Source organism: Elephas maximus, chromosome 11 (genome assembly GCF_024166365.1).
Source record: "Elephas maximus indicus isolate mEleMax1 chromosome 11, mEleMax1 primary haplotype, whole genome shotgun sequence".
NCBI lineage: Eukaryota > Metazoa > Chordata > Mammalia > Proboscidea > Elephantidae > Elephas > Elephas maximus.
This window is the reverse complement of record NC_064829.1, coordinates 55742520-55757086: the sequence shown is the minus strand read 5'-3', so window position 1 is coordinate 55757086 and position 14567 is coordinate 55742520. Positions and strand designations below refer to the sequence as shown.

The following is a 14567-nucleotide window of genomic DNA, read 5'->3' as shown; positions in this document are numbered from 1 at the left end:
TATTTCCTAAAGCATTAGTTCAAATCTACTAGCCACTCCTTGGAATCTCTGTGGGGCAGTTCTACTTTGTCCTGCAGGGTCGCCATGAGTCAGAATCAATTTGACGGCAGCTGGTTTGGTTTGGTAAGTTAAACCTTAAACGGTTTCCGTTTGGTTGAAGAAACTGTCAATGAACTGTATGGAATGGCAGTTGAACTCGTGTTTGCTGACCTTGAAGCTTGTGTCTGTTAGCGGAAAAGACAGTGCAGTAATACATAAATAATAAAAAAAAAAGCTCCCCATTTATTTTTTTAAATTGTGAATTCGTACTGACATCTCCAATTCCAAACCAGTACCACAGGATTCTATCTTCTCATTCCGCGTTTGTATCTCTTTCTCTCATCTGAGAACCTGATTCGTAATGATGTTGATACATTTACTCATTAGCTCAATCACACAAAATAGTTTTTGAACTTATACCACTATTAACTACCAACAACAAACTTAACAAGTAAAGTTCAAGATTTCCTTGCAGTTCTTTTTGTCCTTCAGATATATCCTATTGAAGGAATAGAGTCAGTACTAAGTACAAAAGTTTACTTGCCTAGGTTCATTTGTTTCTGTTTGCCTTCCATTTGAGGGGTGCTTAAATTTAAAATTGAATATATAAAGCACTAACGTAATTCAAAGTCAAAATTTAAAGTGAAGTCCCATTCCTTTTCCTAAAGCTTCCGTGCTGTTCTCACCCACCCCTTATTAATTTTTAAACCGTATGTTACCTTATGTTATGCTTTACTGCATACAGTAAAACTTGTGAAAGCCGGAACCTATGTAAGGCAGAAACCTGTAAGAGAAGGAAAGTTCAAATATTTTCCACTAAAATGATTAGTAGAAAAATGGTAAGACTGCACCCTGGCAGAGAGGGAAAACTTGTGAGACTGGAAAAACAAGGCAATCTCATCGAGTTCCGGCTCTCACAGGTTTCACTGTGTATGATATAGCTCATAATAATAAAAAACAAGTTACACGAAAAAAATGCAAGTAATTTGCACATCGTAAGATAAAGAGGGTATCTCCTGACTTTAAAATTACTGTATAGCTTGAAATTTCCTTCCTAGTGACTCTTGCTGGTATTTTCTTGGACGTAGATGCCATTTCAGGATAAAACAGTGGAGATGGGAGATTGGAATATTTGCATTATCCATAAACAAGGGTAAAGGACATTTTACTAGTGATTTAGTGCTTCCGCCCGCCCATCCTTCGGAGTACATTATTTTCATATTTAAAAATAAAATAATTGTTTCAGCCAAAGAGATTTTTTTTAAGATAACTGAAAGTTAATAGTAAATTCTCTTTTAGCATTTCCATCCCTATAGTTTTAATTCTAGACTTTAAAAAAGACTAAGCATTATAAAAGTTTTATGGATCAAAATTTTTTTTTAATGTATTTTTTTTCCCAAAAGACAAGCAGCTTAACACTGAGCAGTTTCTTTCTTGATATGAATGATATTTTTGAAGACTTACCAGCTTTTAATTGTCCATTGTTTCCTAAACTGTATTTTTAATTTCATTTGCTCTCTCCTAGGGAATGAAGGATGGCCACACGCCGTGCATTAAAAGCTGTTTTGGTAGATCTCAATGGCACACTTCATGTTGAAGATGCAGCTGTGCCGGGCGCACAGGAAGCTCTTAAAAGGCAAGCTATCCTCCGGGTTCTGCTGACAAATACGTTTGTAAGTGCCGTTTTACCAAGGCAGATCATTACCTAACTGCATGGCCTTAAGATGGCACTTCACCAGGTTACCATATATGCAGGAACTGCCTTGGGTTTAGCTAGAAGACTTATGTATTGTAATATCCTCCATACGTTCTCTAAGCCTTTATTAGGTTTGGCCTTTTGATCTAGTCTTTTTGTTCTGTGTGTGTGTGTGCGCGCGTGCGCGCGGATGTCTTTTTGTAAGTCGGTAATTAAATTTGGGAATAAAAACTCAAGATGCCAAAATGTGGAAGAAATAACATTGGAAATATCACAACTGAAAGCCTGGAATCACAACATGAAACACACACACACACACAGCCTTAGTTCCGCCCCTTCCCCTACATCTAAAAGCTAGCTTTGAGTGTGCGGCTGCTCAAATAAAGAGTAATTAAAGGACTTGAAATTTTACAGTTATTTCCATTAAAGAAATTTAAAGCTTCCAAAGATTAGGAACTGTCTTGCACTTCTCTTACATCAAACACAATACTAAACAAAAGTCTGCATACAAACTGGGGACATAGTAAAAGCTTGGTAAAGTGAGTTGAATGTGAATTTTTGCTTTTGGGTGTCCTGAAAAGAATACTCGTCAACACAACAGAAATAACAGTCAGTAGTAAGCATCTTCATCCTAAAATAATTTAGAGAAGCTTTTACAATCCACGATACTTAGCATTATGGTACATACCATTTTTCAACCTTAAAAGGCTCACAAAACCAAACCTGTTGCCTTCGAATTGATTCCGATTCATGGCAATCCCACGTGTTACAGAGTAGAAGTGCTTCCTCGGTTTTTTGGGCTGTTATCTTTACCGAAGCTGTTCACTGGGCCTGTCTTCCATGGAGCTGCTGGGTGGGATGGAACCACCAACCCTTAGGTTAACAGCTGATCGCAAACTGCTTGCACCATCCAGGCTCCACAGTATGCTGTTAATCAGAAAATCTAGTGACTAGTATCTCAGTGCCAGGTGTTAGGGCAAAAGACTGACAAGGACTTTGCACTCTCTCAAGGAATTTACTTTCCATTTGGGAAATCAAAAAATAAAAAGAGACTTACATATCCGGTAAGCATCAGTTGGGAGCTATCAATTTCGTTAGGAATTGTATGTTCATTTTACAGGTAGAGAAATGGTGGCCAACATGTTTAAAGCCAAAAGAAGGAAAGTCAGTTGCAGAGTTGGGCTTCCTCTTGATTTCTTGACATAGTCTCGCTATTTAATTAGGCTTTCCGAGAGAAAGGACGTTGGTCAGTCTTTTCTTCTGCTGGACAGGCACTTTGCTATAAAGATGAGCTTTCTACTCTGGATTGAAAAAAAAACTGTATGTCAGGTGAACAGTGACACCTCTGGGCAGCTCTGTAAACTGGAAGCTTACCATTCTGGAGTGGCCAGAGCCCACACACCATCCTGTTACTCGCACTGAAGGGTTTCTAGTCCAGAGAAATCGCTATATGTACTGGTACTGCCGGTGTGGGTTTCTATAAAAACAAGTAGGAGAAGGGAAGTTGGGAGACTAGTAAAAAGAAACTTAAAAAAAAAAAAACATTAAAAATAATGTTATTTTTCCCAGTACTTGTTCATTTTTAGGATAATAATGATATTGAAGTAATCAATTTCTTTTAAGTGATAAACCACCAAATTTTATCATGTTTTCCAGAAGAGCTACCACATAGATATTCTAGACATAGTCATGATGAAGGTGAATTATTTAATCATATAAATGTATTTAATGTTCTTTGGGTGACTACAATACGTAAAAATCTCTTTTCTGTTTTATTTGCTTGCTTGTTTTCAATTACGGCTAAAATTTTATGCTTTGTAGCCTTTTGGGGCAAGTATAAAATAAAAAGTATCAAGGTATTAATATAAAATTTTAAATTGTAGCTAAATTAAAGTTACTTTTACATTTTTGAATTATGCACTGTAGGACCATCAATTTTCATTTTTAATTTCATTTTTAAGGAAGGCTAGACGTGTCTGTCGGTTTGTCTTACTGTGGGGGCTTGTGTGTTGCTGTGGTGCTGGAAGCTATGCCGCCAGTATTCAGATACCAGCAGGGTCACCCATGGAGGACAGGTTTCAGCTGAGCTTCCAGACTAAGACAGACTAGGAAGAAGGACCCAGCAGTCAACTTCTGAAAAGCGTTAGCCAGTGAAAACCTTATGAATAGCAGCAGAACATTGTCTGATATAGTGCTGGAAGATGAGCCTCTCAGGTTGGAAGGCACTCAAAAGATGACGGGGGAAGAGCTGCCTCCTCAAAGTGGAGTCGATCTTAATGACATGGATGGAGTAAAGCTTTCGGGACCTTCATTTGCTAACGTGGCATGACTCAAAATGAGAAGAAACAGCTGCAAACATCCATTAATAATTGGAACCTGGAATGTATGAAGTATGAATCTAGGAAAATTGGAAATCGTCAAAAATGAAATGGAACGCATAAACATCAATATCCTAGGCGTTAGTGAGCTGAAATGGAACTGGTATTGGCCGTTTTGAATCAGACAATCATATAGTCTGCTATGCTGGGAATGACAACTCGAAGAGGAATGGTGTTGCGTTCATCGTCAAAAAGAACATTTCAAGATCTATCCTGAAGTACAACACTGTCAGTGATAGGATAATATCCATACGCCTACAAGGAAGACCAGTTAATACGACTATTATTCAAATTTACTCACTGACCACTAGGGCCAAAGATGATGAAATAGGAGATTTTTATCAGCTTCTGCAGTCTGAAATTGATTGAACATGCAATCAAGATGCATTGATAATTACTGGCGATTGGAACGTGAAAGTTGGAAACAAAGAAGAAGGATCAGTAGTTGGAAAATATGGCCTTGGTGATAGAAACAATGCCGGAGATCGAATGATAGAATTTTGTAAGACCAACGACTTCTTCATTGCACAAACCTTCTTTTACCAACATAAACGGCGACTATACACATGGACCTCACCAGATGGAACACACAGAAATCAAATTGACTACATCTGTGGAAAGAGATGATGGAAAAGTTCAATATCATCAGTCAGAACAAGGCCAGGGGCTGACTGTGGAACAGACCATCAATTGCTCATATGCAAGTTCAAGCTGAAACTGAAGAAAATCAGAGCAAGTCCATGAGAGCCAAAATATGACCTTGAGTATATCCCACCTGAATTTAGAGACCATCTGAAGAATAGATTTGACGCATTGAACACTAGTGACCAAAGACCAGATGAGTTTTGGAATGACATCAAGGACATCATCCATGAAGAAAGCAAGAGGTCACCGAAAAGACAGGAAAGAAAGAAAAGACCAAGATGGATGTCAGAGGAGATTCTGAAACTTGCTCTTGAGCATCGAGCAGCTAAAGCAAAAGGAAGAATTAATGAAGTCAAAGAACTGAACAGAAGATTTCAAATGGCCTCTTGAGAAGACAAAGTAAAGTATTATAATGACATGTGCAAAGAGCTGGAGATGGAAAACCAGAAGGGAAGAACACACTCGGCGTTTCTCAAGCTGAAAGAACTGAAGAAAAAATTCAAGCTTCAAGTTGCAATAGCGAAGGATTCCATGGGGAAAATACTAAACGACGCAGGAAGCATCAAAAGAAGATGGAAGGAATACACAAAGTCATTATACCAAAAAGAATTAGTTGATATTCAACCATTTCAAGAGGTGGCATATGATCAGAAACCGATAGTACTGAAGGAAGAAGTCCAAGCTGCTCTGAAGGCATTAGCAAAAAACAAGGCTCCAGAAATTGATGGAATATCAACTGAGATGTTTCAACAAACAGATGCAATGCTGGAGGTGCCCACTAGTCTATGTCAAGAAATATGGAAGACAGCTTACTGGCCAACTGACTGGAAGAGATCCATATTTATGCCTATTCCCAAGAAAGGTGATCCAACCGAATGTGGAAATTATAGAACAATATCATTAACATCACACACAAGCAAAGTTTTGCTGAAGATCATTCAAAAACGGCTGCAGCAATATATCGACAGGGAACTGCCAGAAATTCAGGCTGGTTTCAGAAGAGGACGTGGAACCAGGGATATCATTGCTGATGTCAGGTGGATCCTGGCTGAAAGCAGAGAATACCAGAAGGAGGTTTACCTGTGTTTTATTGATTATGCAAAGGCATTTGACTTTGTGGATCATAACAAACTATGGGTAACACTGTGAAGAATGGGAATTCCAGAACACTTAATTGTGCTCTTGAGGAACCTTTACGTAGATCAAGAGGCAGTTGTTCAGACAGAACAAGGAGATACTGGCTGGTTTAAAGTTAGTAAAGGTGTGCGTCAGGGTTATATTCCTTCACCATACCTATTTAATCTGTATGCCGAACAAATAATATGAGAAGCTGGACCATATGAAGATGAACGGGGCATCAGGATTGGAGGAAGACTCATTAACAGCTTGCGTTATGCAGATGACACAACCTTGCTTGCTGAAAGAGAAGAGGATTTGAAGCACTTACTATTGAAGATCAACGACCACAGCCGTCAGTATCAATTACACCTCAACATAAAGCAAAGATTGTCACAACTGGACCAATGAGCAACATCATGCTAAACGGAGAAAAGATTGAAGTTGCCAAGGATTTCATTTTACTTCGATCCACAATCAACAGCCGTGGAAGCAGCAGTCAAGAAATCAAAAGATGCATTGCATTGGGCAAATCTGCTGCAAAAGACCTCTTCAAAGGGTTGAAGAGCAAAGATGTCACCCTGAAGACTAAGGTGTGCCTGACCCAAGCCATGGTACTTTCAGTCACATCCTATGCATGTGAAAGCTGGACAAGGAATGAGGAAGACCAAAGAAGAGTTGACGCCTTTGAATTGTGGCGTTGGCAAAGAATATTGAATGTACCATGGACTGCCAAAAGAATGAACAAATCCATCTTGGAAGAAGTGCGGCCAGAATGCTCCTTAGAGGCAAGGATGGCGAGACTCTGTCTTACATACTTTGGACATGTTGTCAGGAGGGATCAGTCCCTGGAGAAGGACATCATGCTTGGCAGAGTACAGGGTCAGCAAAAAAGAGGAAGACCCTGAATGAGGTGGATTGACACATTGGCTGCAACAATGAGCTGAAGCATAACAACGGTTGTAAGGATGGCGCAGGACCGGGCAGTGTTCCATTCTGTTGTGCATAGGGTCGCTATGAGTCGGAACCGACTCGACGGCACCTAACAACAACAACAGACTATATTATCAGTTCTTTCTCTGATACTTGATTGCCAGATTAGGTTTCAAAAGCATAGAATCAAAGCAATCATGATGTATGTAAGTAGTTCAAGTGGAAAACACATTTTGGTCTATAAAAAATGGAATGTTTCCTTGAGTTGTCCAGGTAATTTTCTGTTTATAAACTTAGTAAAATAATAGGGCTTAGCCAATCTTTAATTGGCTAAGAACAACAACATCCTGAGATAATTCTCTCTTCTCTCAGTATAGGAGATCAAACACTGCCCAGACCACAGAATACCTGGGTTCTTGTTCCAGCTCTACAGCTACCCAGCTGCATGAAGCTGGACAAGTCACATAACTCTTCTGTTGTTGTGTGCCATCGAGTCAATTTCAACTCACAGCGACCCCGTATGACAGAGTAGAACTGCCCCATAGGGTTTTCTAGGCTGTAGTCTTTACAGAAGCAAATCGCCAGGTCTTTTCTCTAACAGAGCCACTGGGAGGGTTCAAACCACTAACCTTTCAGTTAGCAGCTGAGTGCATAACGTTTGTTCCACTAGGGCTGCCCTAGGCCTCAATTTCCTCATCTTTAAGAACAGTACCTGATACTGTTGAGTCCAACTCTTGGCGACCCTATAGGGCAGAGAGGAACTACCCCATGGAAAAAAAGGAGAAAGGATTGATTGCACCAGTAGATAATCTCTAGGATAACTTTCAGCTCTCTTATTCTGTGAATATAATGGTTAATAAGCCTTATTTTTCATTTCTTTAATAAACTTTGCAGTAAATTTATTTAAAATATAGAAGCCCCTCAAAAAGATGGACATAGCTTTTACAGTTTGACTTTGTAGCCTTTGGAGGTGCAGCCACCCATAGGAAACAGGTGGATTTTTAAAAAGCCCTTTGGCCATGAAAACACTTGATGACATAGCCTTCTTGTTCTTATCTCTGGGACAGCGCTACCGAATTATGAGGTTTTATGGAGCTAGAGTGTAAACTAAACGCTGCCCATTGACATCTGAATATTACTTTTCCAGGTTACGTGGTGCTTCGGTAATGATTAAGTTTGTGACCAATACAACCAAAGAGAGCAAGCAAGACCTATTGAAAAGGTTGAAAAAATTGGAGTTTGATATTTCCGAAGATGAAATCTTCACTTCTCTGACTGCAGCTAGAAATTTAGTAGAGGAGAAGCAAGTCAGGCCCATGCTGCTAGTTGATGACCGGGCACTACCTGATTTCAAAGGTGGGGAAAATTTGGAAAGATTTAAAAATTGGCTCTCCATATCTGCTTGTGGATTATGATTAAAATGGGATGCTTAGATGTGTTTATTCTGATTTCCTCCTGTTATTGAAATGACTGACAATACTGACAAAGTTCAAATCTAAATTGGTGTTTCTCAAACCTTTTTTGACCAGAATCCACGGTCAGTGAATTTATATTACATAGTAATCCAGTGTATACATATATATTCTTTGTGTGTGTTAAACCATACTTACTCCATGATGTACATTATATTTCTTACTTGTTTTACTTAATTATTTGGTTTTGATGTTGCTTAGAACCCTCCAAATTAGTTTCACAATCTACCAATGGGCCATGATCCACTGTTTGAAATAACACAGGTCAAAATTACTTTGAGTATTATAATCCTTAATCCAAGAGCCACTGTATTTACTGGATTAAATGAGATTAAACTAAGATCTCCTTGTTGAAAAAATAATGTCATCTTTATAGTGTGAAGTTTTTACAGTGAACATGAAATACTTTTTAATCAAGGGAAAAAAAACTTATTTCACTTTGGAGAAATTAATACTCTGGAAGAGTATTATAGCTTTATGAAGCTTTGCCATAGTGCTTCTTTTTGTAGGTGATACTCAGAGTGAAGTGATACAGTATAGAAAATGGGTATAAATACATTCATTATAAAAACTTGTGATGATTTTACAAGTAATGATTTGGGAATTTGGCATGGGTATACAAATTGGGTGGGGCCTCAAAACTTTTACTAACAGAAAATATATTAGTGTATCCATCAGAATTATTATTTGTAAGAAACAGAAGCCAACTTTGGCCAAATTAAACAGGAAATGAATTTACTAAGTAGATCTGAGTGCTGATGGGAATATAAAATGGTACACCACCTGTGGAGGACAATTTGGCAGTAGTTAGCAAAACTGCATATGAAGCAGCAGTCCTTCTTGGACTCTATCTCCAAGATATACTGGTAGTAAATAAATACATAATGACATATGAACAAGTTATTCCTTATGGCCTTATTTGTAATAACAGAAGATTTGAAACAACCCAGGTGTTCATTGGAAGAGACTGATTGAATAAATTGTGATATAGTTACAAAATGGAATTCTTTGTAACTGAAAAAAAGTAGCAAGGAAGACTTCTATCCCCTGGTAATGAGTGATCTTCATGGGCTATATTAAGTGAACGAAGTAAGGTGTAGAAAACCTTAGACATTTCCCATATAAGAAAATGAGGATGATTCTAGCTGTTTCAGCAGTGAGCTGGCGTTGAAGTATATAAGCAGAGTCCCTGGTCTGGAAGAAATTTTAGCCATTAGATTGAATATATTTGTAACACGAGTCAGTAACTTGACTGAAGTGGGCTTTTGTTTGTTTGGGTTATCTTTGTAACATCTTTAAAAATTATAGACATGAAAATACCCAAGGTAGAGGAGATTTTGAAGAGAATGGAAATATCTTTGGTAACATCAAGTACCTTTGCTAGTGTTAGATGGAGATAATAAAAAGAATACAAAAACTCCAACTCTTACTGTAGCCAACAATTTTATTTTCTTTCTTCACAAGCCTTAACCGATTACTCAGTACTCATGGCTGTTGATAGGAAGGAAATTGGGTGTCTGTTCTTTCTATTTCTTCCCCTCACATTTTGGTGGAATTGGTAATGAAAATGCTTAAGGCAGGCAATAAAACAGGCAAAGAGGAATTAGCATATGAATAATCCACAGAACCTTTAATCAAGCTTTTAATAACTGTTATGATGAATGTGCTTGTGTGGTTGTCATATCTGAAATCTTGTTTTCAGGTACAAGGCCTTAAAATATGCTGTAGTTAAAAAATAATATTTGTGAAACTGAAAGTAAATTAGGCATTATGTAGAACAGTAGAGATTCTACATTGCATTTCATATTTATCATGAGTGTGTTAATCTTACTGCATCAATTAGAGAGAGTCTAGTTTCCCTGGCCTCTTAGATTTTCAGTCCTTCATCAGTTACTATTGATCTGATACCTCATAGGGAACTCAAGGCTGTTCTTGTTGATCGTAATTAGTAAAGCTTTTTGAAGTTGGAAATGGTAACTTGTTTGACACCATCAGGTTACAGTTTTCAAGTTAGATCTTCTAGTTACTGAGCAACTGTAAGACCATGCAAAAGTAGTATGCAAAATACTAGGAGATGCCTGCCTTCTTCCTTCCTTCCAAGTATACTGGGTTTGATACTCTTTTAAACTTCATATTATGGCTATTGCAAAAATTTGTAGTTGATTGACTAAAACTACTTTATTTTAAAATGTCAGATTAGTTTTAGCTGCATTTTTCAGCAGTTACTGTTATTTTGTTCCCAGGAATACAGACAGATGATCCTAATGCTGTGGTCATAGGATTGGCCCCGGAACATTTTCATTATCCAGCTCTGAATCAAGCGTTTCGGTAAGTGCCTACCTATTTATTTTTCACCTGATTATACACTCCCCTTCTTTAACTTTGCCATGTAAAGTTTTTGCTTTCTGGCCCCCTAGGTTGTACATGAGGACAGACATCTTCAGGCAACATCACATAATATTACTATCTTGACTTTGTTTTTTTTTTTTAATGATTAATATGTTACAATGTGGTGATCATTGGGAATTTTCTGGTTTATAGAATCAGTGTTCTGGAGCAGAAATTCATAATAAAATTGCAACTTTTAAAGCTAGTGGCTTTAACTTTTATTATTACTTTAACTTTTATTCTCTATTGACTATGCTGTCTCCAAAGGAAAATAACATCCAGTCTAATGTTTAATAAACAGTAAACATGATTCTCCCTCCAGAGAATCCAGGTTGTGGAAAAGAGTTGACGCATTTGACCACACTTTGAGAGAAATTATTTGATGAGTGATCATTATAGCCTGAACTGAGGTGTGGCATTGTTGTTGTTAGGTGCCATCGAGTCGGTTCTGACTCATACCCAGTGCCGTCGAATAGCAAGCCTATATACAACAGAATGAAACACCGCCCAGTCCTGCACCATCACAGTTCTTGCTATGTTTGAGCCCGTTGTTGCAGCCACTGTGTCAATCCATCTTGTGGAGGGTCTTCCTCTTTTTCTCTGACCCTCTACTTTACCAAACATGATGTCCTTCTCCAGGGACTGATCCCTCTTGATAACGTGTCTAAAGTACGTGAGACGTAGTCTCGCCATCCTTGCTTCTAAGGCGCATTCTGGTTATACTTCTTCCAAGACAAATTCGTTCAATCTTTTGGCAGTCCGTGGTTGTGGCATTAGGGTGAAGAAAAACAGATTCCAGAGAATTTTTGAAGGTAGTGACAACATGACTTGAGTGATTGGGCAAAATAGGTGGTGAAGAAGACCAGTGAATCAACGAGGACATCCATATTTCTAAACTGGGTAAATGTGATAGAGAACACTCCCTGTTTGAGGTCTAGGAGGTGATGAGTGTAGGTTGAGGCTGTTTGGTCTATGAAATGTCAAACTGGAGATGTTCCAGTGGTTATTGGTAGAAAATAGGGGAAACATAACTAATGTGGGATGATGCTAGGAATCGTCACTGTTAGTGTGTGCATTTTACTTTTTGCATTGCTTCAAAAAAGAAGCCTACACACTGGTCCTCCTACTTCTAAGATAAACTGCATTAGAATTTACCTGTGAATCTGTCTGAGAGTGAGGTTGTGACTTTTTCATGCCACATTGCTTGAAGATGTCCTTCAAGGTGTATAGTACTAAAATTTCTTTTGCTTTGCCTGCTTAAATTATCCTACTTTAGCTTCTTGGGAGGGATTATTTTTTTAGCTTAAGTAAGGTGTACAACTATCCCAAAATTAGGTTTCATGTGAAATAGAGAACCTGCTATAATTTTTACCTTAAATTTACCCCCCTCTAAATTTTATTCATTTTTCTAGCCACAAAATTCAAGGGGGAGGTCTTGATTGATTTTTGCCCGTAATTTGGGAAGGACATCTTTAATAGGAAGCAGGTCGGTCTTTGTCATAGATGAATACTAGACTCAGGGTAATAAAAATGTATGTTGACATAATACTGACTTTGTAATTGCTCGGATGCTGTCTAATTAGTACACTTTCCTAACCATATTGATTTTTTTTTTTAAACACTACATTTTAAAGCATTACAGTGCACTTATAGGTCAACTCTAATTTCACAAATGCACTTAACAGCTGGATGGAGAGTTAACAGAAGGATTTTAGGTCTTGCCCTTCTTTGCATATTGATGTTTCCACAGAGACTATGCCTCTTAACCAATGACTGCAGTTGTTTGGATTGTGTGTGGCAAATGTAGGCATCTCACATGAACCACCGATTAGTTAATTATTATCCGAGTTGATTATGAGAATAAACATTGAATTCTAAACTCAGTTGCCTTGAATACCAGGTTCAGGGGCGTATTGCCTTCAGGCACATAGAGCTACTGTCCACATTACACTGCCTCATATTTACTGTGTTTTTAATGAGTAGTTTTCCTCCTCCCCCAAATGCGTAGTACAGTCTGTCTACAAATATGTCTGAAATGTCTGAATGAAACTGAGAAAAGTGAATTTTAAAGAACTGATTTTGGGGGAGGATGTGAACCAGTTATAGAGAATAGATATGATTTGGGTTTGTATTCTATAAAACATTCAAATCCTAAGGTCCATTGGTACCTCTTTTCCTTTGACTAATACTAAAAGATACGAAGAATAATATAATGAATACCTATATATCAATTTAAGAAATACCAGTTATCAACACATTTGTTATTCCCTGCATATCCCTCCCCTGCTGCATCACCCTGGACCCAAAGGAAATTACATTGTGAATTCAGTGTTGATCATTCTCATGTATGTCTTTATACTTGTAACACATACATATTTCTAAACAGTATGTAGTGTTGTTTTGCATGTTTGTATTGTATGTATTCATTAACTTGCTTTCTTCCCTAATAGTATTGTATCAGTATGATTAGATCTAGTTCATTCATTTTCACAACTGTGTTACTTCCTTTCAGCACAGTCTTTTTCCATCTTCTGGCCTGAGTTAGAAACCCAGAGCTAGAGCATTTTAGTAATGCACCAATTATAACTAAATTGGATGATCACTCTTAGGAGAAAAGCTACCTGGGCAAGCAGATCATTTAATAGTCTAACCTGAACTTGGTATCAACAAGACTAAAAAATATCTAATCACAAAAGCAATATGTCTCCATGGTGGAAACCTTAAAAGGGCAAAAAAAAAAAAAAATTACCTGTAATCCCACCATCAAAAGAGAGCCAGTTAACATTTTAGCACAGAGCTATTTCATTTCTTTCTGTATGTACATGTGTAATTATACCAAAAAATGAGAGTGCGCAACAACATATATACTATGTTATAATCACTTTTTAATAACCCAACAACGTATTATGCATTTTTTCCATGTTTTTAAATATTCTTCTAAAACATGTTGATTCATGTAGCACATTTTGCTTTACAAGGTGCAGTAAATGATTTAGCCGTGGGTTTCCTACTGTTGGTTATTTCCAGGTTTTTTAGTTTTTAAAACTTCTGAGGACATTTTTGTTGAGCAGTATTTATGTTTTTCCTTGAGTTTTTTGTTGTTTTTTTTTTTTTTTTTCAGAAGTAGAGTTGCCAGTTCAAAGTAATTTCTAAAACCTGTAACAAGGAAAACACTGCATGGAATTGTAAGGTTAAAGCGTTTGCTTAACCTGGGAAAAATTGGGTTTTTTTCTAAATTCAGAGCAACTGCTCTCTAGTTCTTGAGCTTATTAAAATGTTGTTACAACTGAAGATAAATGACATCCCGACTTCTGGTTTAAATGCATAGGTGAAGGCTGTTTAAGAATAATGTTTTGAAGCTTTGTTAATAACTTCTTTCTTGTAGTTGTTATAGACTGTGAGAATCCTCCAAAAGTCTTAGAGATGTGTTTGTAAATACTCACTAAAATGTACAGAGATGAGTTTTTTGTTTTCTAGGCAAAAGGAGATTTTTATCATCATAAACAGTTTCTGTTGAAGACTGGATTGTTTTCTTAAGAAAATATTAAAAAATTGAACTACTCCAATGTACTCAAGTCCTTAGAAAAGGAAGAAGAGGGAGGAAAAAAAAATTCAGCAATAATGGTCTCAGTTATTATTGTATTTGTACTGTAATTGTTGAATCTTTTTTAAGTATTTAGAGCCCTGGGCATAAGTAATTCCAGAACATTGTGGCAGCAGGGTTCAAATTAGAAATGTTTCTGTGGGTTTTTCCCATTTTGAAAGAACTGCCTGCTACACTGTCTTCTTAATTCAAGTCCAGACTATAAAAATAAAACACATGGGGGATGAGAAATTGTTTAAGACTTACAAAGAGCTTGTTATTTAAAGCATTCATTATATATGCAGAAGAGGAACTTT

General features: G+C 37.4%; 1 protein-coding gene across 2 annotated transcripts in view; it reads left to right on the top strand.

The window, feature by feature from the left end:
• Positions 1-14567, top strand: part of HDHD2 (haloacid dehalogenase like hydrolase domain containing 2) — a 31424-nt gene that overhangs the window by 5394 nt on the left and 11463 nt on the right. The window contains exons 2-4 of one of the 2 annotated variants that reach the window (XM_049901741.1): positions 1565-1675; positions 7955-8163; positions 10523-10607. In XM_049901741.1, the coding sequence (XP_049757698.1) occupies positions 1575-1675; positions 7955-8163; positions 10523-10607 (395 nt within the window). In that variant the 5' untranslated portion in view covers positions 1565-1574. Of the gene's footprint in view, positions 1-1564; positions 1713-7954; positions 8164-10522; positions 10608-14567 lie in introns of those variants that run through there. The other variant, XM_049901742.1, reaches the window with a different exon arrangement.